We start from the raw sequence: 25,923 nt of genomic DNA, 5'->3' as shown, positions 1-25,923 counted from the left end.
CAGTGGCTTATAAAATCAGATAGTGACTGATACATTCAGTGACTTGTAAACAGGAATAAAAATAACCTTGTCTCCTGTAAACAGACGTGTTCCGTTTGAGCTCCACTGCAATAGTGTGATTGGTTCTTTATGCATATGTACGCCCTCAAACAGTTCCCGATCTTGCTCATTCCAGACAAGCAACTCTCCATTTTCCCAGCCAACAGCAACAATTTTCTTTGATGGATGCCAACACACAGATGTTGCATGGCAAGCTTGTTCTAAGCGTGTATTAAGGATTTTTTCCCCCTGCATAATAAAATCACAAGGAATTGTACAAAATAAACATTATTATTATGTTTTCGTGATTTAATATGGCTTGGTAAATGGTAAATTTAGAAATCTTTCCTGAATAATAAAGCAGACACACTGACACTATTTTCACTTTGACAGCCTCTCCATCAACACATAGTTGTAACAACAATGTTAAGTAACTATGACATTTAATAAAACTCTAGGCAAAGAATGGCAACTGTCATAATTGCCAACAGGAATTATGAAGCCTGTCAAAGCATAGACCAAACTTTAAAATTATGGCAAAAGTAGGTTATTCAATTTGGTCTTAAATCATAAATAAATCTTAATTCCATTAAGATACATAATCCAGTGTTCGAGATTAACAGTATCCCGATATCCCGGGGATACCAGAAGTTAATTTTGGATACCAGACTTCAAGAACCCAGTATCCCATTGGGATACCATATAATGTTATTGGGTTTTTTAATCCTGCTTTTTTATTTTTCACTAAACAATGAAAATCGTCATTTTCGAGCTCATACCCAGTCTAACGCTATGCCATAACAATATCTCCCTCAACTCATACCCAGTCTAATGCTACACTGGAGCAATAGCGTCGTAGCAACAGACTGGGAACCACTAAGTCACTATTGTTTCCACATCTGCAGAAAATTGATACAGGTAGGTTTATCATTAATTTATGTTAGTATTATTCAAAAATAGATTCCGTTTGATTGCAAATTTCACGAATGCCACAATCACGATTGTGGCGTTGTAATATCCCGGGAACGAGAACAGTGTTGTCCAAGTTTGTTACGATGTTATTTATGAATTTCATTTAAGTGGGATACTAAATTCTCAGGTGGGATACCAGATTTTGAAATTTTAGTATCCAACTGCCCCAAATTTTAATCTCGAACACTGTAATCACACAGGTCTCATCAAAGTTAACCAACTTAAAAAACATTTATAAAACCTTACAATAAATATACAGACATCCGACCATTTATAGTATATAATTAGTTAAAAATCAAAATAGATGGGTTGGGAATTTGTTTAGCATTGTCAAAATAACATTTCATATGAACCTCATTATAAAGTGTAACGAATCCACCATTTTCCTCTCCATATGATGTGACTGCTAACAATGGAGCACCACTGAACCAACTTAATTCAGTGCTAATCGTCCCTGGGGCTGTTTCCAGGCGATGGTCGAAGTACACAGCCATGCCTTAAATATTAAAATCCTGTGGGGTAAAAAAACAAACATATTGTAAGTTATCATAAATCAAAACTTTTTAAGCCTGCATCTGAAGACGAGATACCATAAGCATTTTTCCATCAAATATGATTTTTTTTTGTTTAATTTATATTTTAAACTAAAAATGATTACAAAAAATGTTTTTATATTTTAATATAGTAGTGTTGGTATAAAGTGCTCCTATTGGCGATAGCTAGTGGGAATTTCCCTATTGGCTTAGTTGGTAGAGTACTCGATTCTTGTACTGAGAGTCCATGGTTCGAATCCTCTCAGTGGAAGTTAATTTTTCTGTTACATTAACAACAAAGTATGTAATTATTGTCAGATCTTCAAGTACTAACTACATATAATATATTTATAGCAAGTTCTAGCGAGCTCTTCATGGTTTCAGATATATGAAGAAATTATACCATAAAAAACTGAGTGAATGATGATAGTTGAAAATTCTTTAGCATGTCTGCAATATTTAACTATACGAAATAAAGATAAAGAATCTTATTTACAGTACTGTAAGTAATCTATGGTTGGTACTTTATTTTGATTCTTTTTAAATACATATAATTCATGTGAAACAAGATAAAAATGTGGGTATGATTTGAACATTACATTTTAGTAACTGACAATAGCAAAACAAATCATATAAAGCCTAAATCAGTTTTTGCCAGGAGCAGCAAATTAATCGGTTTACAACAATAAAAATTAAATTTTACTTAAAATTTGGTGTGATTTCTTGCCTAGTATCATTTCAAGAGTCATCTTCAGTTCATCTTGATTTTGTTCACGACGAAGACAGATATCATGTTAATATAATTTTGATTCTATATTTGGAAAATGCATTTACTGTTTAAACTGTGAAGATAAAAAATATCATTTACAACCCGTGAAATAAATCACTAACAATTGGTCATATCTTGTAATCAGTTACAACCTGGTGTTTTCCCGTAACTAATATTTTGTTTGTGTTGTTTTTGTTTACAACATATGATTTTGTCAATTTTCTAAGGTGACAAATCTTACAGAAACAAATTATACCCAAATGAAATAACATATGTTCATCATATTTTTTTATGTGGTGAAAACTCCTATTGCCATTTTTTTAAATTTCATTAACATCTCATGGGATTTCATATCATGAAACAAGTCCTGCTAAACAACAACTAAAATTTACTGACCAAAATATTCTGTTAAGAACGATCCTTTTGTCAAAAATTCCTTCATAAAATTTGTCTGCTATCTTGGGGTAGTATGTAGCCCAATGGTAAAGTGCTAGGATTGATCCCTGTTGGTGGGCCCATAGGCTATTTCTCGTTCCAGCCAGTGCACCACGACTGGTATATCAAAGGTGGTGGTATGTGCTATTCTGTCTGTGAGAAAGTGCATATAAAAGATCCTGTGCTGTATTAGAAAAAATATAGTGGGTTTTTTCTGATGACTAAATGTCAAAAATACCAAATGTTTGACATCCAATAGCTAATGATTAATGGATCAATGTGCTCTAGTGGTGTCATTAAACAAACCAAACTTTGTCTGCTATCTTTGTCATTTGAACATTCATGTTTTGAGATTGGTTTGAGTGCATATATTATATAATGCAAAAATAGTTATGCAGTGTTAACATAATATTTATTCAAATGAACATCATCTTGGTGTTTAGTTTGATCTACTGATCCAGTGTTTGGAATAATCCTTCTGATCATTCGATCAATTTCTGCCAGACTAAATATGATCATACAGTACAAACAAAATAACTGACGGTCCGATGGGCAAAAATGTATCTACAGACCCGTGGTGATGTTGACCGGCAGTATTTTGACCACTACTATCCTAGTGTAATTGCACTCACATTTTAGATGTACCTAATTAATATTATTTTGAGTGTTTTGTTACCATGACAACCATATAAGGTAATGGTTTTAATTATTTTTATTTCATGCATCAAATACATGTTTTATAATATTGTGTTTTAGATTTTGATATATATGGTAATCAGTCTAAAACAATTATATTTGTATGGGCAGAATTGTATATAATATAATTTTTTTAGTGAAATTGTAACATGTTGGTAGCTTTGATCTGGCATATGGTAAACCCTTTACAGGCTGTGAATTCAGAAAGATCCTATGCTTTCGCAAATCCCAAATTTCAAGTTGGAAGTGTAAAATTATGAGATGGAATCGCAAAATATCAATATAATATTGAATATTACACTGCTTATAAATCCTTAAAAAAAATATCTCAAATTTAATGCTTGGTTTGCATATTGAAACACCACTGAATTGACCAAAAAAAGGTTTGCATCAAATATAAAACGTATCTGGATATACAAATTAATGGTCGTGACTGAATTTGTATTTTCATTTTCATTATTATTTTTTCTTTTTTAAATTTTGTTCCTTCATTGATCTTTTTTAATTGTGATGTTAAAACACAACCAAACATTGTTACAAACATTAAGAACATACGTGCACACGCATAGACCTTCCTGGTGATTAAATACAACAAAATATATATGAAATTTTTAATTTATATTCACGTCACCCTGGTTACTATGATGCCATGAAATCAAGATTTACACTGGTATCGGACATGTTGAAATATGCAGGTACCCGGATGTGTCTTTTAGTCTTCCTTTCTAAATTACACCAAATTAACATTAGGCACTTTCTTTTTTCTGTTCTTTACGTTTGGCATGTTCTTCTTTCTAAAAAAGGATCCCTTGTAGAGTTGGGCTCTTATAAAATAAAATATTACGTTATTAAAAACTACAGTCACGATATGTTTACACCACACAAAACATATAGCCGTTGTTAGCTGATCCCAGTGACAGAGGTAGAAAAAGTACATTTTGACCACTGAGGAGATTGTGTGAAATGCTTTATAGCATGAGTTTTGTTTTAAATTTTAATATCTTTTGTTGAATACTTTTATAGTGCTTATCATGCTAACAAAATGTTTTTTTTCCTTTCACTAATTTTGTTTCTTTTAACTTTTGAGCTCGCTGACAACTTACACGCGACGTAGCCTAACAAGTAGAGCTTTAAGGTAAGAAGGAAATACACACATACTAATGAAGCGTAATAATTTGAGGATTTTAGTAGATAATGGCGAAATTGTGACAGGGTATTTTTCGCACGTGTGTTCTCGAATTTTGAAATTGTTTGATTAAACAACAGTTTGTTTTGACTGCTATTCTATTCCGCACTTCGCCTTTTGTACATATATTATTTAACAATGGGTATCTTAGAAAAAATAGCTGAAATAGAACGGGAAATCTCCAGAACCCAGAAGAACAAGGGTGAGAGCTAGACATTGTGACTGTCACATTCGCCATTCCACTACACCGTAGTACACGGCACCAGTCCAAAAACCTAAACTGATACATCATTCCGTATTCATTTACACTAATTCAGTTACTATTCTGTGACTGACACTCATAGTCATACTCGTATTGAATTCAGTAGGACTTTCCTTTGGCATTGTCACGTATAAAGAATATGATTATAAATACTTATCATAAATACTTAAAATAGGGTTTACTAGGGTTAGTGACAGTGCCAAAGGAAAGTCCTTCCTATATATAAGTTATGTCAATATTGTAACAGAATTATTCTTTTAGAAATTGGCCAGTCTAGGATCGATCCTCGTCTGTGGGCCAAGTGGGCTATTTCTCATTCCCACCAGTGTACCATGGCTGGTATACCAAAGGCTGTGGTATTTGCTAACCTGTCAGTGGGTTGGTGCATATAAAAGAATCCTTGCTACTAATGGAAAAATGTAGCAGGTTTCCTCTGTAGTCGATGAATAATAAAAGAAAGTGCTGTAATGGTTTCTGTTGTCTCTACTGACTTTGGTTGCATTCAGTTTCATATGCCATACCCAAAAATGTCTTTCTGGCAGAAACACTGACTCACATTTTTAATGGAAATCATCTGGTTGGCTTAAATTTTATTGCCTAAATGATAATGAAATATGAATCCCAAGTATAATTTAGAACCTTTACTAATATGAACATAGAGCGTGATGAAACATTATAAAATGTAGCTGATAAATGTTTGTTTCTCCCATTTTTATCAAAATTCTTTCCGTCTGTTCTGGAAAGGGGTACAATGATCATTTCTTCTTTTTCCAACATAGATCAGTGCCTGGCTAATTGTTCATTTCATCTAAAATCAATCAATTTTTGAGGTTGCCCACACACTTCAGTCTCGGATACACTGCAGATTCGTATAAAATATTCCTTAGTTATCCTCATGAATAAATCCAAAATTTGGGCTCTGTATTCCAAACGGTAGCTCGAAAATGGCCATTATCATTTTTGTGCTATATTTTAAGTCCCATTATCTCAGTAAGTAATGTATACAGAGACGTGGAATTTTCTATGAGCATTAAGAAGATTATGAAGGTCTGATATATAGCAGACTGCTGGTTTCCAGTAGACAATGGAAAAAATCATTAAAATGCCATTTTATCTTCAAATCGGCCATTTTTGAGACTTTAATGTGGGAGTGGGAACTATTTTCTCGTGCCCCTATCCAAAAAGGTTCAGGCACGCCCACTACGGATTTAGCCTCTGACTTCGCCAGTGACTAACTCCGGAGCAGGAGGGGAGACTTTAAAACTCTGTTTTACATTCATTATACACATTTAGCTTTTTTCTCTGTTAAGTCCACCTCAATTGCTATATTACATATATGACACCTAGCTTATTGCTTATATATCGGGAGGGTGGTGGTGGTGGGGGGGGGGGGGGACTAAACTTACAGTATCTCATAGTTTTTCTGCAGAACATGATAATATTAGCATCATAAAGTTCATTTATTTTTCTTGTTTTCAGCCACTGAGTATCATCTGGGGTTGCTAAAAGCCAAGTTGGCCAGATATCGACAACAGCTGTTAGAACCACAGGGGAAGGCAGGACCAAAGGTGACTTTAAACATATGCATAGTATTATAATATTATACACTTAACTCATACCTAACTATGTTTTCTTGATGTTTGTTTTCATGTTACCTCCTATGTTTATTTTATCTATAATTGAGATGTAACATCCATATCTTAGATTATAAATTCAAACTTTGAAAAAAACAGTGCTAGTTCTGGGTGAGCAGAACATTTTACCAAATTATCTTTTAACTTCAAAAACACGATTATTTTCTAACAAAATATTAATAATTACATTAAAATATTTCACCTAAATCAAATATAGTTCACCAGTTGTTTTTACAGTTGGAAAACTAATGAATTGTTTGATAAACCTGTAGATTGTATTCAAACTTTTACCAAATCTACAAAGCAATTCCATTTTTGTCACTTTCTTTGTGGTATCTTCATTATGTTCATGATGATCATATTTGCATGCAGGTATAGAGTGTGTTCACACAAATTATTAGTTATCTTTTGTCTTATGCTTCACTGTATCTTCATATAGAAAGAAAGAAAGAAATGTTTTATTTAACGACACACTCAACACATTTTATTTACGGTTATATGGTGTCAGACATATGGTTAAGGACCACACAGATATTGAGGAAGGAAACCCGCTGTCGCCACTACATGTGCTACTCTTTCCGATTAGCAGCAAGGGATTTTTTATTTGCGCTTCCCACAGGCAGGATAGCACAAACCATGGCCTTTGTTGAACCAGTTATGGATCACTGGTCAGTGCAAGTGGTTTACACCTACCCATTGAGCCTTGCGGAGCACTCACTCGGGGTTTGGAGTTGGTATCTGGATTAAAAATCCCATGCCTCGACTGGGATCCGAACCCAGTACCTACCAGCCTGTAGACCGATGGCCTAACCACAACGCCACCAAGGCCGGTCTATAAAATATATAAAAATTCAGGGATTGAAATAATACCATCCTGATCAGTTTTTGTCAGTCAGCATGACCATGCCATGATTGGCCAGGAAATATTTTAGCCAGTCATCCCATCGGACCGTCAATTATTTAGATTTTATACTCACACCTTAGTTTCAGTAAAATATATATATCTTAAAGGGATAGACCCTAGTTTTTAAACACTAAGGCATATTTTTTACCTAGACTCTAGTTTCAGCCGTAAAAATGGACAGTAAGTTTGGTTAATTTACAAACCTGTAAAAATTTGGATCCAGCAGAGTGAAACAAGAGTTTGTGAGATTGAAATACCCTTAAAAATAGACTAAAATCCGGCTCCATAACCATTAATTCTCAGACACACGTGCGTTTTTAAAAATATGAAAAATTCATTTTGTGGTATTAGAAACACTAGGATGACCAGAAACACTTCTATTGTATGGAAATAGATAATCTAAACAAAATATTAGTAATGTTTGATTTCAGTGAGATCTCCTAAACAGCTCTAATAGTAAAATATGCCTTAGTGTTTAAAAATTAGGGTCTGTTCCTTTATTCCAAATATTTGTAAAATTTATTCCACTACAGAAGTCAGGCAACATTTTCAGTGTCGTGCTTTGCTACGCAAGTTTCAGAGATGCTACACAATTTTAAAACATTAAACAGTAGTTGCTAATAAATTTTCAGTTGACTTGAAATATCGCTAATCAAGATTTGAAAACAAAATGTTCCCTGGAAGTAATGATTATAAACCACAACATTTATTAGAATTTTTTTTCTTTTGCTTATTTTTAACAAAACAAAAGCTAAAGGCATTTGTCAAAACCAAATGTCCGGCAGGAATTCCAGCCAGTTTCGACTCCAGAAGTTGAATTTCAAGACAAAATATTTATTCTTGAAGTTTAATTTACATTAATATAAATTTGGTTTGGGAATTAGTGGATTTTTTATACTTTACTTTTCATTGACATGGTGAGCCTTTACAGAGACTTTTTAAAAAAGCAGTAAATAATTTTTACGTTAACTATTTCTTTTTAGGGAGAAGGTTTTGATGTTATGAAATCTGGTGATGCTCGTGTTGCCTTAATAGGTTTTCCATCAGTTGGAAAGGTAAGTAACATTTTGATACTTGACCTGGTTTTTGAAAAAGGTAAAAGGTTAAAGGTTAATTTAATTTATTTAACAGGGGTGGGAATTCTCCTCTGATCCACAGATTTTCTCTCATGGAGGGGGGGGAATCGGTTATGTACCTTCTGGGCCAGATTTTTGAAGCTATCTTAGCGCTATGATATCATAAAACTGTCCTAAATGGTGACGTTATACATCAAATTATGTTGTGACATCATTATCGGGGAATAAAATTTAGCACGAACAATTTTGTCGTTCGTCTGTCAGTTATGCAAAACCAATATCGACACGAACGACGGATCGTTTGTGCAAAAACTATAATCGCTCATCAGAAAATGTAAACTGGCGTGTTTTGGCTAATATAACTATTTTTGGAATAAAATAATAAGAAAACGGGCCGTTTGAACTCGACATCACTGTCAATTACAAAGTTGGCACTGTCATTAGAAGTGTCAATAACATTTAATAACATAGTCGCATGTAGTGAGCAGGAAGATACCACGCGGTCTCGTGGTAAATATTCTTGCACACAATAAACTCGAGCAATAAATAGGAAGCGAAAAAAACCTATGTGAAGTTCTGTATATTTATTTACTTTTTGTCACCTGTGTGGTTACGTTGAAATATATACATTAATTCTGAAACATGTATTGTAATGAAAACAAGTACAACCCTTGCTAAATCAATTTATTAAAATATGACACACACAGCGAAGAAAATAGTATGTTTAATAAGGGACTTTTAAAATAACAAGTGGAAATTAGAATATGATGAAACACTGAGTTGCAGCATCGATTGGATCCATCCAGGATTCGCAGAACTTCGGTTCTTTCCGTTCAGACCCGAAAGCTCAAAAGCTTTCGGGAAATCCCTGTTTCATTCAGACTTGTTTGGTGCCAACAAGTACTCCCCTGTAACAGAACCGATGGGGTAGTGTGCTGAAATGTAAATGGCAGCTTTCAAGTTAGTCCCAGCATACCAAATAATAATAATAATTTAGTATTTATGATAAGAATTTGGAGAAAAGCTATGAAAATCGCCCATCTTATGAGGATTCTCATTTGATTACCGTTGCCGGTTCACCTTTATATTTGTATCTGAACCACTGGAGAAAATTGTTCGTGCAAACACTAAAACCACATGAACGACATATCGTTTGTCTGAAAAAATCAAATTTTATGCACTGATTATGAATCTAAATGCGGCTGCGTTTCTTACTTGGTTTCATTTGCAAAGGGAGCGAGTAAGCTTTAGCTGGTGTCGAAATGCAGCGTGGGATATCTAAAGTAAAAATGGCAGTCTGGCTCCCTCTAAGTTTCCTCTTTTTTACAATTCAATTTTCCACCCCTGATTTAATCATCAGCTGTTGGGTGTCAAACATAATTTTGATGTGTACTCTTCAGGAAAAAGCCACAACATTTTTCTATTAGTAGCAAGGGATCTTTTATTTGCACTTTCCCACAAACAGGACAGCACATACTACAGCCTTTGATATATCATAGACAGAGTTCGACAAATCCGGTAGCCCAACGCCTGTGGCTAGTGGTTTTTAAGTTCGGGCTAGTGAGAAATGCAAAACCACTAGCCCCTGCAATCAGTATATAATAATAATCCACTTGAGCTAGGTCTGCAAACTGCAGTAACATGCTGTCTCTACATCGTCACAGTTACAGCATGCATTGTTTACCTTTCCCTTTCAAGTTTCTGGCACAGGAAATAAAGTCTAATGACATGCGTGTTTTGATTGGTTAGACACGTCACGTGGTAGTTAATCTCACACATGTTTTAGGCTAAGAACTTGGAAATCACCAATCACGACGACAGGTTAATCTCAATCAAGTAAACCCCAGCCATGCTTTGAATTTCAGTGTTTGTTTTATTTACCTATTGTTTTCTAATTTAACACTTTGCTAACATGTGGTTATCGGCAATCAGGAAAACAATTTACTTTAATGGTAACCGCATATGCAATGACTCGGCTTGGCCTATTGCGTGTAGCGGTTTGGATAATATGTCACAGCTGCCGATACAAGATAATACCTTTTTTGTTCATCAATTAACAACGGATTAGATGTCGCCGTTATATTCTTTTGATATCGGTCTGACACGGAATAATGCCCTTTATTTGGCATCACCGTTCCTGGCGACATAAATAGTAGGCCCTAAATATATAACTAACTACCAAATACACTGAACCATCTATTACCGTGTGTCACACTGTCGTACCCTCATTTAAATTTAATTATTTTGATAGTGTGTTTAGATACCAACCAAGAGTTTGCTCAATTATTTTTCCCCGGGGGGAGGGCAAAAACGAAAATGGGACAATGATGATGGATCACACTTGACAAAAGACAAAACGTACGACACGACAAAAAACTGAAAGTTACAACATGATTTAAGTGTTTGTTTTATTTTACTGTTATACACGTAAATGTGTAATGTTACAAAAATTATATAAAAATCCAGATATAATTGATCAGGAATTTGGGCTAGTGCTTTATCTTGGTGGGCTAGTGGTTTTCACAAACCCACTAGCCCTGTGGCTAGTGACTTTTCAAAATATTTGTCATACTCTGTCATAGACAACATAAAGGTAAAGAAAATAATAAGATAATGTTTTGCTTACATTAGATCAGTTTAGAAGTAGATAAGATATGTTTGTATGTATTACGTATTCATGTGTATTAATTACTTTTAGTCAACTCTGTTGAACGCCTTGACATCAACGCATAGCGAGTCTGCAAACTATGAATTCACAACCCTGACATGTATTCCTGGAGTAATTGAGGTAATTTTGTGTTAACTTATTAATATACCCAAGCACGGCTTATGTTACACTGCTGATTGCAGCAATGCAATTATGCAACAGACATGTTGCCAAACATTTATAAATTAATTTGTTATAATTGTTATAATCAGTACATTTTAAAGGTATGCCATTGCAAAATGATTTGCATGCAGGTAAAATTATTTCATTGATAAACGGAACATCAGATGACATCAATTTTATTTTTGGACTTTGTATTATTGAGTGTTATTGTTTTGGGGTGGGGAGTGAATCATATATAGAATGTATTATTTGTAAGTATGTTTCAAATTATGTTTATGGATTTTCTTTACTGGGATATAAACAAAAAAAATTGCAACATTTTGCATTCATGAATAGCTTTGCCAATACACAGAGTTTGCATCTTTAAAATAAAATGGTATACCCCATTATATCTTTAAATGAACTGTAGTCCTTGTGAAATGATTTTGTATTATATGTTCCTTTCCCAATTAAAGAAATGAAAGCCATTCACAGGGTTTGCATCTTTAAAATAAAATTGTATATCCCATTATATCTTTAAATGAACTGTAGTCCTTGTGAAATGATTTTGTATTATATGTTCCTTTCTCAATTGAAGAAATGAGATGCATGTTATAATCCATTATATCTTTAAATGATTGATGTGTCAGAGTTTCTGAGTATTGTTTGATTTAGGCCTCTCTTTTTGTCGAGCATTCAAAACTGGATAATAACAAAATAATTTTTTAAAAGATCACATAAAGGCTCGGTCATAATGTCATTCCAGTACAGATACAGAACGGTAAATAAAGTATCCTAAACCAACTCTTCGTTATGTTGAAGTAGCTATATGTTGGTTACATATTCAGAAACCATATGTGGATATGATGAGGTTAAATGATGTAATGGACTGCCTTTTACTCTACAAATATAGTGAGGGTGTATAATTCAACAACCTGTGTATGTGGATATTGTGGGGAAAACATACAGTACACTGAGTGTATTTAATTTTTCAGTACAATGGTGCTTGTATACAGCTGCTTGATCTTCCAGGTATCATAGAAGGAGCTGCTCAAGGTAGGTAAACAATAACAAGACCGCTGGCATCGAAATAAGCAGAGAGTCTGGTAACCCATTCACAGGTTACGACAAACCTATCAAGTTTACAATCCACAATATTACATGGTCAGTGTGCACAATTTTCGGTATCAAAAATACCCACGTTTTCTGTGCAATCCATTCTTTGAGAAAAGAATGGGAAACAAACAAAGCCGCATTGCCGCATGAATTCTGGAACTTTGGTCTGACCAGAGACCAACGTTTTACTTCTTCTTTTTTTTGGCTTAAAGGAGACCTGACACTAAATCATATATACGGCGTAATGAATTATTTGCCGTCATAAACCACAACACGCAACTACCGCGCTCCCCTTATTGACTAAGTTAAGCGTGCCAGTCTTGGTTGGGGTTTTTTTTCGCCGATGTTTGTCGGAAACTGTCGACAATTGATGAGCTAGACCCGTGACGTCATCGATGAGAGGAAAACTGAAGAAACTACCAAGCAACATGGACGAATTTAGCGATTCGAGTGACGAAGAATTGTGTCCAGCTTGTGCTAATGGCATCAAACTGTATCAGTTTGAACCACTTATCAAAGACTTTGTCCCTAATCCTGGAAATGTTGTCTTAGATGAAAATTTGGATGAATCAACTGTCGACGAAGACGAGGAAGCCACACGGTCATAGACTAGCATACAAGCATTTTTTTAAACATAATTTTTTATGACATTTTTAATGTAAACTGAAGCAAATGGACCTAATTAGAAGAAAAGCACCCAAAATGTAATAATATTTCATCATAAATCTTGTTCAGCATAGATATAAATATGACACGTCAGGGGATATTCCAGAGGCCGATTTTGCAAATTTGCAAAAAGCATCCCCCTCCTCACCAAAGCAAGATATAATAATTTAACAAAAAACTTTGTTCTCTTAACTAGTTACCCTCCAAGTTTTAATGTGTTTGGTTAAACCGTGTATTTTTAATTATTAAGAAAATGTGTTACCAGTCTGCCGAAACTGTCCACAGCCGGGTACAGAAACACAGAAATGTTGGAAAATATACTGTTGCCACATACTGACAATCACTTTACAACTAATAGGTCTTATCGACAATATTATTATGTACTTTTTGCATTTATTAATATAAAATACAACAGGCCCGTAGGAACTGGGGAGGGGCGGGCCTAGGGGCTTGTTCTCCATCACACACTCTAGGAAGAAAATGTATGTTTTAAATTTTCACTTCTTTGCATAAATAAAGATGATATAAAGATAAAAAATCTAGTTTGTATCCCTCACTAGAGACTGTATTCCCCCTCTCTCCCCCCCCCCTCCCCCCCACTTCCTTTTATCTTTATGATTTTGTAATCATGATTTCAAACCAACTGTTTCAGGTAGTTTGCTCCACATACTGACATAAAACAAATTTGTTATATATTGGAATAAAATTAAAATAATTACAATATATCCAGTGTTATTTTCTTTAATCATTCATGGAGGAAGAAGGAAGTCCTGATGAAAATATATTACAGGTCAAATATATTACAGGTAAAACAAAATAATATATGATGCTTATTCCATGTGGTAACTATTGTTAATTTTGCTTTAAATTGCTAGATGCCAAAAGTGATTAATTATATTATTTTATGGTAACAGTCGAAAATTAGACGACCAATTGTTTCAACCTCTACCAAAGGTACCAGGTTTTCTGCCAGAAAATAATTTGTGGGTACGTAATAAAACAGGCCCGTAGGAACTGGGGTGGAGGGGTGCCCCCTACTTGTGAGCTTTTCTTTATCACATTAATTTTTGCCATTGTAACCAAAATCTGATGTAGAGTTTATACCCAGTCTGTCAGGTGTTTTATTATGAGGTTAACAAACCAACTAGATCAAGAGACATTAGTATGGAGTCGTTATGGGCTGTCGGTGAAAATTAATTTGGTAATTATAGGTAAATAAATGTGAAGTTTAAATATTCGTATGTGAACAAATTGCAATACCTTTATTTAATGTATATCTTAAGTACATACTTGTTTTAATTTTCACATTGTAAATGTACCATAACCTGCTGTATTTAGTTGGTGTAAAGCCCATTCGATGACAATAATGCGTCCATGTTTTAAAACAACTTTCGGGGGTTTTTTTGGAAATCGAAACCATGATGTTGGCCGTTTCTTGGGATGCATTGCTGTTACTGTTGCAGTTGAACACTGCGCAGTTAACCATCATATAATTACGTCGACAGTATATAATAACACTAATTATCTTGTAAATTAAATTTACGATAAACCTGGAGACAAAAAAACAAAAGACGACTAAAAGGCACAACTAAAGAATCAACACGTATACCGGTATTGCTTGGTAACTCTCACCGATGATGTATTGCCTCACTTTCGTTCAGATCTATGCATAATCCCGCCCACTTCTGTTTTTACCCCAAACCTAAGACGCGCAGCTGACCGGTGCCTCGCAGCGAGCCAGGCGTTAGAGTAATGCAGTCTTTGACGCTAACTTAATCCATTACACACTACATGTCTTTTGGTGTCCGAGCTCCTTTAAGCTTTGTTCTTAGTGATGGTTTAATTGTATGATTTTCAGTTGTGTGTCATTGCATGTTTACTTCGTGTGCTAGTTCGTGTATTGAATTTGTTTTCATGTGTTAGTAAAAATGCCAGATATTAAATAGGAAGTAAGTACAGTAAAATTAGTATAATTTGTAGGGTGTATTTAACACGACAATAATTCAATTTCTTTAAGTTTATATAATTCTAAAGTAGATGGGTTGGTGCAAACCAAATTGATAATCGATGATGAAATCCCAACTGATTCCCAACACTAGGATTGATTCTTTTGATTATCGCATTGTATAGTCTTAAAGACACCCTTAGGAATGTTTATGGTCAGGTCATGACTTTCGTGTTTGTTTTATCTTTCAGGGAAAGGTAGAGGACGACAAGTGATATCTGTAGCAAGAACAGCAGATCTCATTATCATAATGTTGGATGCCACTAAAGGAGATGTGCAGAAGTATTGCTCTTATCAGTTTTCTTGTGTCCTCTAACTGAAAATAATGCATCCATTTTACTGTGAGCTCACCTATTGTAATCAGGAGTCAGGACTAGAGTATGGTGTCACAAATGGCTGGCTACTTTTAACTATCTCTCTATTTCAATAGAACATTTTATGTTTATCAAGAAAGCCACTCTGCTAGGTTTTAGTTTTACAATGACACCTGTGTACAGATTTGGTGAAATGTACTTTGGCAAATATGTTAATCACTTTGGAGATTTTATGTTGTCTTTCTATATATGAAGAGTTTAGGCACAAAACATGATATATCCATTTTTTTCATTTTCAGTAAAAGTGATTTTTTTAATTGACGTATATCGCGTTTTGATAATTTAAAAAAATGGGATTTACCCAATACAATTTCATAAGGATCAGTCATGTTTTGCAGCAAATCAGCGGGCCTACGATTAGCCCTTACTGACATACAATAGTTGCTTTAACTAAAAACAAGAAAAAAAATGGTTTATATCGCATTATGCGCCTGAACTCTTCATATATTCTATCTAGTAAATGTTTTAGAATTTCAAATTGGTTTTTCAATTCCTAAAATTTACTTGGGTTTCTTTACTCTAGACGTTTACTGGAGGCTGAACTTGAAAGTGTGGGTATTCGATTAAATGCCCAGAAGCCTAATATATATTTTAAGGTAAGTAACATTTCAACATTATTTTGTGTTAGGCAGATGGTTTGTAACCCATCTGATTAGCACTTTACGTGGCCAATGGTGTGTGTGTGGGCAATAGTCCACCTTAAATACAAAGCCTGTCTAGATCAGTAAAATCATTTAATATTTTTATCATAATTCCAAAATTGTTAACTGAAACAGGTTTTAAATCAAGCATATGAACATTCACAACATAAATTATTTTGAAGGCCAACCCTGTAAAAAAAAAATATATATATATTTATTATTATTATTATTAAATAAGGATATTTATTACCTGCTAATATTAATCTTAAATAATTTTTTAGTTTAGTAAGGATAACCGTATTTTGGGTGCTATTTTTGAAAAAAAAAAAAAAAAACTGCTAAAATAGTTGGATTATAGCAAATCCATTTTTGTTATTTGATTTTATGTTAAGAATTTGTTCATTGAATGGCAACTTTTTTCATTTTGATGCGATTAGCTTTTCATAAGGGCAGTTGATACTGGAATGTTTTTGTTTCTTTTAGCCAAAGAAAGGTGGAGGTGTGTCTTTCAATTCCATGGTGACCTTGACCAAGTGCAATGAGAAGATGGTTCAGATGATATTACATGAATATAGTATCTTTGTTTAATACAGTGAACCAGATGATTTAATTTATCATCTAATGTTATGAGCATTCATAAACGGCCAAATTTGTGAAGCCTGGTTTTTTTAAATGCAGGTGTTTAAAAAGTGAAAAACCGGTTTTGTAAATGTTTAAATAGTTTTTAGGGGTTTTTTCCCAAATATTTTTGTCATCCATGGATTAAAAACCTATGCCCAACTGAATTTCACACTATTTGTCTACGTGGTCATGTGTGATTCTAACGAGTATTGGTGAGGTACATTATATGCCCACCAGGAGTTTGATGGAAAACCATATCTATATTAATGAATATGTTACAGGTATGATTCAAGTCTAATTATGTGAAATTTGCAATGGGATGGATGAACAGTTTGTTTTGGACCCACCACCATCCCAAGTTGTTCCTACATGTGGTTTGATGGTTCTGTATGCAAGATATGATCTGGACACAGATTTACTGTTATGTGCAGTAGACATGAAAAGTAGGCCACAGTGACCTAGTAATAGTACGCAACACATCGCCATCCCAAGTTGTTCCTATGTGAGGTTTGATGGTCCTGTATGCAAGATATGGTCCGGAAAAGGATTTATTGTTATGTGCAGTAGACCGTGAAAAGTAGGTCACAGTGACCTAGTAATAGTACGCAACACACCGCCATCTGAAGTTGATCCTACGTGTGAGGTTTGATGGTCCTGTATGCAAGATATGGTCTGGACAAGAAAAGGTTAACAGACGGACGGATAACGCCATACCATAATACGACCCGTTCATAGATGGGCGTATACAAATTCATGATTCATAATGTAAATAATTTTCATACCTGGCTAAAATTATATCTCCTTGATAATCATATTTAAATGTGTCTTGAGCATAATTTCCTGACCCATTATTATGTGGTGATATTAAAAATATTTTATTGAAAGTAGCACTTACTGTATGTTAACGTTTTACAGAACACAGATGAATATCATAATAAAACCATTGGACTTTTATTTATTAAATTTGAAATACACTTTTCAGGCCACTTCATTTTGGCATTAGCGGAAGATCAATCCACTGCTCTTCTGATAATAATTCCAGTTGAGAATTTCAAACCAGGAGAACAGTTCCACAGATTAAAAAATCACAACAACACAAAACAAAATGATAAAAGCTGAGTACAGAAACTCGCCACTTTTCACCTGGGTGCGAGTATGAGGCTAGTGCGAGTTTACTCCAGTGTTAAGGCTTGTTTTTAAAAGAATCGAGGTTCATCACAGCACGCCAATATTCTGCAGCATATCAGTTTAATAGTACTGAGGTAACATGATAATTCATAGGTGTCAGAAGATGGCAGCAACTGGGAGGGGGGACACTTGTTACATGCAAGTTCATATTATACATATTGTGTTTGGTTCCTTAATGACAACAGAAATCTTCAATTGTGAAGTACTGTTTAGAGAAGACTGCACATCTGACGAGTTTGTTGATGTTATTCTCGGCAGTAGAGTGTACATGCCATGTCTTTATGTGAGTACATTTGGAATAATCTTCCAACTTTTATCTTTTAACTGTGATGTAAAATTCTATTAGTAAATGATGGTGTAGGCCAGAGAGGTGACATTGTAGCTTTATATTCAAATATATACATTTCTCCCATCCCTAGCTTTGCAAGTACGGTATATATTCTATGATGTAATCTTACACAGAATAAATCTGTCTGGTATGACCGTGTGATCTGGTTTACTGGAAAAACTAATTTTATCCCACATCAGTGCACATGACTGATTCTTCTAATACTTTGTTGTTTTATATTCAGGTCTGATGAAGACACTATATGACATGTAATATATTTTGTTTCAGGTATATAACAAAATTGACCAGATTTCTATAGAAGAGGTGGACAGACTAGCCCGACAGCCACACAGTGTTGTTGTTAGGTAAGTCACTCAGGGAATTTACAACATGTCGGGTTATAATTTATGCATATTTTATCACAGTACACAATTCCAAAGGCAGTGTTTCTTCTCTTGAACCATTCATCTATGGCTGTAGCATTAACAGTAAGCATGAGGTTTTTTTGTTTTTAAACTAATTCATAAGTTTAATGTAGAAAAAATTGAAAATAAAGCTATAAATCTGCTGGTCCCAATGTTGAGGCAGTGTAAACATATTTCGGCAATGACAGCCTTTTTTAATGTTAACATGCATATTACTTGCAATGTTTGGATTAAATTATTGATTGTGGCACATCCAATGTGTCTGGTCATTGTAGTAATTAAAAATAATTTTATTTGAAACAAACAAAGGTATGTACCTCAGAAACTAGGGTCAGCAGCTATAAGCCTATCAGTTAGAACTTTACCCATTTCACACATACTACCACAGGTTTTGACAGTCATATATCTGTGGAAGACACTTTTCATAGTGAAAGCACAAATAAATTGTATTTTGTATGTCAGTAAAATGAATTAATATAACATTACGTTAATGTCAACAATTTTGACTCCTAGAAAGTTTCAACAAATATTGCTAGTCAGTTGTGACCCTAACTTGTGTTTTTTAAGTGTAAGTGGGTGGAAGCAAATTACGAGTCGGGATGCATGATTCCATGTAATTGCAAACCCTGTACTATTTGCAGTTGGTAGACTACCAATCTCGACCCGTTTCTTCAGAGATACTTGCAATAATATAGCTTTGAAGTTGACTATTGGACATGAATAATATAGCCTTGATGTTGATTATTGAACATGAATAAACTTCTTTTTTTACAACTGTTACTTTACTGTTGATTATTAAAGATATAATACATTTTTAATACATGTTCTGTTACTTACAGTTGAACATGAGTAACAATTTTAAAATAATTATACTGTTACTTTAATCTACTATGCTTGTATTTTTCATGGCGACAGTTGCAATATGAATCTGAACTTGGATTACCTTGTATACTATATGTGGGAGGAGCTTGCTCTCATTAGAGTTTATACAAAGAAAAGGGGAGGTAAGTGGATGAAAGAAAGGACAGAGAGGGAAAATGGATATGATTATGGGATTCTTGGCTGATTATACCAAACAATAGATTAAAACCATTCAACTTTTGTAGTAATGTTGGTATAAAGTGATAATGGCCTCGCTGGTGTGTCGTGGTTAAGACATAAGGTTGGTAGGTAGTGGGTTCACAGCCCGGTACCGGCTCCCACCCAGAGCCCAGAGTGAGTTTGAATGACTCATTGGGTAGGTGTATGGCCACTACACCCTCTTCTCTCTCACTAACCACTAACAATTAACAACTAACCCACTGTCCTTGACAAACAGCCCAGATAGCTGAGGTGTGTTCCCAGGACAGGGTGCTTGAACATTAATTGGATATAATCACGAAAATAAGTTGAAATGAAAAATTATGAGATACTTGGCTGATTATACCCAACAATGGATTAAAAACAATCAACTTCTCGAGTAGTGTTGGTATAAAGTGATCCTCCTGGCTGTAGCTGGTGGAAATTTCCATATTAGCTTAGTTGGCTGAGCACTGGAGTCTAAGAGGAGGTAGATTTTTCTATTATACATGCATCAGGTGTTAGCATGTCACTTTGTCTTTTCATATGATTTACTGAATGTGGAATTGTTTCATGGCGGTTCAAATTCCTTATGTAATTAAATATATTTGTTCCTTAGTTTAAGTTTATTGTTACTAAAATCCTTTTAATAAATAAAAACTGTTTTTGTTTTTAAGAGAGGCCCGACTTTGATGGCGGTTTAGTCTTACGGAAAGGTGTAACAGTAGAACATGTGGTGGGTACTATTCACCAGTTTATCACTGGCAACATGATACACATCCTTTGGTTGCTATATCTTAATTTTTTTATTCTTTGGATTTATGGTGGTGAAAAAATAAAGAGAGCATTTCATGCTGGGGTGTTTTTAAAGTTAATTTAATTTGAGAACAGAGCTCCAATAGCCTGAATTCTTAAGTTCAATTGATTTGTTCAAACTTCTAGTCATTTTCCACATCTTGTGCCTAGTATTCTCATTAACGTAGCATAACAAATATCTTCTGTTTATCCAATTCTATCTTCTGAGTTCTCCACCTATCTTTTCTCTAATGTTTGTCTACTAAACCAATTGTGTACTCTACTGCCCACTTGGCTTTCTCATCCTTCCCTGCTAATAAAACTGGCCTACCACATGACACTACATTTTAGTAGTAGGCGAGCATGGTTGTTGTTTCTTAGAAGTAAATCTCCAAACACATAATAATGGTCTCATTCAGCTTACATCTTAGGAAATGGCAGATGAATCGAGCAAATAGACACTAAAAATTAGTCCAGGTCATATTAGAAGAGAGAAGGCCTGGAATGTGGAATTGAATATCAATAGAAGTTTAAGGATAAGGAGGGTCTGAAATGAGCAGGGATAAAAGGTGGGAGAGATAATATTATCATGCTTTAAAGTTCACCAATTTCACCATTTTATGATAACCTGTGAGATTTGAAAGAAAGAAAAATGTTTTATGAACAGTGCACTGAACTTATTTTAAATACAGTGGTATGCCATTCAACTGAGATTTGAAATTATTATTTTATTTATTTATTTTTCAGTGTCATGCTATTCACAGAACATTAGCAGAGCAATTTAAGTATGCACTTGTGTGGGTAGGTAACATTTTTATGGATGTAATTTCATCAGTTTTGCGTTGAAATCTATGGTCCTATTTTTCAAACTTTAAAACGAAATAATCGATACTTTGGGGAGAGTTATTAATATTTTTGACAGATATTAGCTTGGATTTTTAAAAATGCAAATATTAATTTGGGTTGTGCTTATTGGATAGGTTATCTATTTTGCAAGAAAGGGTTATACTCATTATTGTTTATTTTATGAGTGAAATAATTGTTGGCCGACACTGGTTAATAGCAAATCACCACATCTTCTTTTTCTGTTAAATGTGGTAAAAGTTGGTCACATTTTTCACAGAAACATTTTTCATGTTAAATAATCATGATCATGGTAATACATGTTTTTACGCGAGAGGACTAATTTTGTCATCTTTCTTTAATTGGTTTTTCACTGGATCACTTGGCATATTCAGTAATCAGTCTTTTTAACATGAATGTATTAATTTGTGTTTTTGTTTTAGTTTTTAACATCATTTATTTTTCTTTTAGGGCAAGAGCACAAAATACAGTCCACAGAGAGTTGGGCTGACTCATTTAATGTGTGATGAGGATGTTATACAAGTGGTCAAGAAATAATACCTTGTCTGACAACTCTGGTGTACCTCAAGTCAAAGTGCTTTCCAGTCATTGGATGTATCATGCGCTAAATCCTTGTTTCACACTGGCACATACAGAAGATGTTTGGCATTGAAATCAGTTTATGAAAAAAATGGACCTTAATAGCAACTTCTTGGGGGGGGGGGGGGGTTGTGGGGGTAATCTTGTGAGAGTGCATTCACATCCACCCATCAGTACAGATCTGTTATGCGTCACAGGTGTGTCTGTGAATTTTAATCACCGACAACATTTGAGGAGTTGAAGATTGATTTCAGCCAAAACCGGCTTGTTTTACTCTTATGGTGTTTGTACAGTGCACATTTTCTGAAGCGTAATCCAACTTAACTGAATGATGACATGTGCCACATTGTTATAATATTTCTAAATGATTATGATTGAAAGTTTTCATGAGATATGTACTTCAAATTGACTCATTAATAATAATAAAAACTTGTCTTGGAATAAACTGCTTAGGGATTGTTTATTACTGATGTGAGTTTTTTGGTAATCGGAACAATATTTGAGGTGTTAAAACTATGTTATTGTAGTTTTCAGACCAAAACCCAGTATTTTGGGAGGCCTATATTCTGCCTACAGTGCTCGATTATATTGTTCTTGTAACAACAATCTCGTCATGCTTGCAAAATGATTATGCATGATTTGTAATTGTGGAAAAGGTGAATAGATATTGTTTTAGCCTGCATTAAAAACATTAATAAAACTTGATTCATAAACCATAACATGTACATTTGTAAAGTTATGGATTAATCATTTGTCTCAAGTTATTTTGTAAATGGTTTCTTTTTACTTTTTCCCCCAAATCAGATTCTGTGTTGAGCTGTATCTTTTGTTCAGGGGAGGTTTGTTAAGCATCACCATTCATAGATATAATAAATAAAAAAATCATCATTTGCATGAAATTCTCTATGTACCCATCAAATATCCATTCACATGCTTCACATCAGTCTTTTGATCTTTTATGGAACAACCCTTAGAAAATGACAGTATACATGTTCAGTTTAAAAGTCTTGCTAAATATATATTTAAAGGCTTTGCTTTGTATCAGTCATAACTTAGTTTGGTATGTGACTTTTGCAATCACAATGTAAAAAAAATCCTTTACTTTTACTGTCATTGTATATTAGTAGTACAAACCTGGTGAAGATTTACGTTAGAAGTTCGAATTTGAAAATAATTAAACCTCTGTGATGAGTTGCTGTATATAAGACCTTTGTTGAATAATTACATATTTATTCTTGTAAAGACACATTTGCATATATCAATTATTTCTTATATTTAGACCTGATTTATAAATTTGTTATCATTGCCTTAGTACTCTTTAAAGTATGTGAAAATTATCACTGGCTAATTGTAATCTGGTGACTCAAGTCTCGGTGAAGTAGGGTTGGGGGAAGATTGTCAACACTTGTAATTAATTACAGCATATTTTTGTATATTGTACATAAAGTTGAAATGATTTACTTCAGTTGCATATTATATGAATGTACATGTATTTTTTAAATAAAATATGTATATATGTATATATGTATACAACCATGTTTTGAGTTTTTTTAACACTGTGTATACACACACAGTTACACATACACAATACACACTTTAGAAACTGTCTTTAAAAGTGAGTGTTGTTTTATAGCTTATTTGTTCAGTTGAATTATAATCATCTTCCATATCATTCCTCAGTGAAGAACATAAGCGTTCGAGACCGCTGCCTCCCCTCTTGGGCTGGAGAAAATCTTCAAATTCGGGCCAAAAAAATAATGGAGCTATTTGGGCAAAATTAACTTGACTAAGACATATTTCCATCAGTCTAGCCACAATATTAGTTGTAATCCATGTAAAAATGTGTAGTGATTTGTTTGTAGCCCTATATAGCCGTTGGGCAGTGATGCTAATATGAATAAACATCGTTGACCAGATTCCGGTATTTTCATTTAATTCGGACAAAAATGTTGAAGACCTATGTTGAAGAATGCCTATGCCTATGCCTATGTTGAAGAATGTCAGTTTCTATTGCCACGTTTGAAGGAACGTGGGACGGCCTTGCACCAAATGGTACCAGTGGGTCAAACCAGGGTTTAAAAAATTATCAAAATAAAGGATTTTTTTCTTTTTTTTTGGACATTATCTCGACCGTTTGTCTTATTTTTAAATATGATCGTTATACTACGTGTACTATCCAAAAACAAGGTATACATTCCCCATTTCTCCATAAACGTTTTAGATGAATAATTCGATTTTATTTATGAGTACCAACGTTCGGAAGTGGCAAAAACTAACTATTGCTAATAAGGGGCAAAATCTGGGATTTTGAACCCCATTCCTCGTGTAAACATTTCGTGCGTTTATCACAAGCCCTCACCTCGCCGATATAGTTCACACTTTAAGGTACATTCAATTGTATACAATGTCGCTCTTCATAATTAATACCATAACGTCCCACTTCACCTTGGAGTGTACGTACTTTATGAAGTCTCCCAAATATTTTCTTTGCATAACAAAATATGTTTAGATTACAGACCCACATTTTGTGAAACATTTGTCATTTTACCTCAAAGTTTATCGGGGTTTAAAGTTTTATAACTTTCTAATTTTTATGAAATAAGCTGAAAATCTGTAATAGTAAAACACTTTATTTAACGTGCCATTGGTTACAAGAGATTGTAACATCACTTACCACTGTGCATATTTGATCAAAATTACAGGTCTAGTATTGTATTTATGCAATCAGTATTATAACAAGAATATAGTTGGTGGAGGTCCGCAAATGGGAACTGTTAAAATATGAAAAAATTTCTAGACCTTTTCGTTTGACTTTTTAAAGTTAAATTTCTTCCCCCTTTTTTTTTTTTTTTTTTTTTTCTCTTTTCTTTTCTTTTTTACTTCATTATACCATATACAGATATTTCTGGCACAAAACGACCAATAATAGATTTACTTTTGACTTAATTTTTAATTATTACAGACAGTATGGGGATGATCTATGGATCAACATAAAAAAAAAAAAAAAAAAATTAATAATATCTTTTTCAAAGACTTTATAGTAGGTCCTATCCTACAAAAATGTTTTTTTATAAATAATTTCAGTTTGGTTTGACGAAAAGTAAAAGTATTTTGGAAATTAAAAAAAAAAAAAAAAAAAAAATGTTCAATTTAAAAGTCTGCTCAGAAATTACTTTGTAGTAAATTCCATCGTAAAAAAAAAAAATAAACGACGCTCCCTGTGAGCGGACTGTAAATAAATATCTGCAAGCCATTACCATTACTTTATGGAAGAAACAGTTACATATTGAAAAAAAAAAATTGACTTCGATCACTTAAAATTAACATAAGTTTTTTTTTTTTTGTGTTCTTATCCCCACTCCAGATGACGTTCCCACGGGTATTAGGCATAGACTAATACATAACATGCTAATTTCATATAAAATAAATGATTTGAACATGGTCATTGCATAATCAACTGGTATTAACCGTTCAAAAATGCTAGCGTATCAACGATTAGCCACTGGTTAATAATGAATCAGTGTGAACAACAGCGCCATAAAAACAAATGCGCAAAAGGGCATCTGCGTTATTGTAATTACATTTTTTAGTCAAAAATTAAAAAAATGCAAACTATTTAATGTAAATGTGTGATAGGGTGAACAAGAAGTTACTAGACTAACAAAGAAAGCTTGTTTTTGTAAAACGTTAGTGTCACGAGGTGACCTAAAATAAGTCACGTGACTTTCAGCCATTATGCTAAAGTTACGGAATCATGGCTTCGTATTTACTGGAGACTAAATTCCTACTATCTTTTGTTTGATATTTATTAGAAGATGCCCGGTCCTGTTGAAAGATGGTTGGGAACATTTATGTGTAAACAATATGCAGATACATTTGATGCGTATGGATTTAAAACTCTCCAATCGGTGAGTAGCGATCGCGGGTTTTTCCAATATGGCCGCGTT

At 33.9% G+C, this 25,923-nt stretch overlaps 3 protein-coding genes across 4 annotated transcripts in view; 2 read left to right on the top strand and 1 right to left on the bottom strand.

Annotated features, from left to right (window-relative positions):
- Positions 1-4,130, bottom strand: part of LOC121378369 (intraflagellar transport protein 140 homolog) — a 51,602-nt gene extending 47,472 nt beyond the window's left edge. The window contains exons 1-3 of the mRNA XM_041506508.1: positions 4,000-4,130; positions 1,365-1,523; positions 67-288 (exon numbers count right to left, since the gene is read on the bottom strand). Coding sequence (XP_041362442.1) covers positions 67-288; positions 1,365-1,505 — 363 coding nt within the window. The 5' untranslated portion in view covers positions 1,506-1,523; positions 4,000-4,130. The remainder of the gene's footprint in view (positions 1-66; positions 289-1,364; positions 1,524-3,999) is intronic.
- A 511-nt stretch (positions 4,131-4,641) lies between these two features.
- LOC121378969 (developmentally-regulated GTP-binding protein 2-like) lies at positions 4,642-23,509 on the top strand. Its single transcript, XM_041507379.1, has 14 exons — positions 4,642-4,832; positions 6,372-6,460; positions 8,414-8,485; positions 11,205-11,294; positions 12,311-12,371; positions 15,294-15,384; positions 16,000-16,072; positions 16,601-16,691; positions 18,112-18,209; positions 18,543-18,619; positions 19,595-19,683; positions 20,416-20,474; positions 21,281-21,334; positions 21,848-23,509. The coding sequence occupies exons 1-14, from the start codon at positions 4,769-4,771 to the stop codon at positions 21,932-21,934; spliced, it is 1,095 nt and encodes a 364-aa protein (XP_041363313.1). The 5' UTR covers positions 4,642-4,768; the 3' UTR covers positions 21,935-23,509.
- Positions 23,510-25,512: 2,003 nt separating this feature from the next.
- Positions 25,513-25,923, top strand: part of LOC121378840 (putative mediator of RNA polymerase II transcription subunit 26) — a 41,635-nt gene continuing 41,224 nt past the window's right edge. For both annotated transcript variants that reach the window (XM_041507179.1, XM_041507180.1), the window contains exon 1: positions 25,513-25,884. In XM_041507179.1, coding sequence (XP_041363113.1) covers positions 25,792-25,884 — 93 coding nt within the window. In that variant the 5' untranslated portion in view covers positions 25,513-25,791. The remainder of the gene's footprint in view (positions 25,885-25,923) is intronic.

Source organism: Gigantopelta aegis, chromosome 8 (assembly GCF_016097555.1).
Source record: "Gigantopelta aegis isolate Gae_Host chromosome 8, Gae_host_genome, whole genome shotgun sequence".
In the NCBI taxonomy this organism is placed as follows: domain Eukaryota; kingdom Metazoa; phylum Mollusca; class Gastropoda; order Neomphalida; family Peltospiridae; genus Gigantopelta; species Gigantopelta aegis.
This window is presented reverse-complemented; position numbering and strand designations above follow the sequence as displayed.

Excerpts from the sequence above, each read along its gene's own strand:
- LOC121378969 (XM_041507379.1), top strand. The coding sequence starts at position 4,769 with ATGGGTATCTTAGAAAAAATAGCTGAAATAGAACGGGAAATCTCCAGA. Across the intron at positions 8,486-11,204 it reads GTTTTCCATCAGTTGGAAAG|TCAACTCTGTTGAACGCCTT; the intron begins GTAAGTAACATT and ends AATTACTTTTAG. Across the intron at positions 16,073-16,600 it reads AGCCTAATATATATTTTAAG|CCAAAGAAAGGTGGAGGTGT; the intron begins GTAAGTAACATT and ends TGTTTCTTTTAG.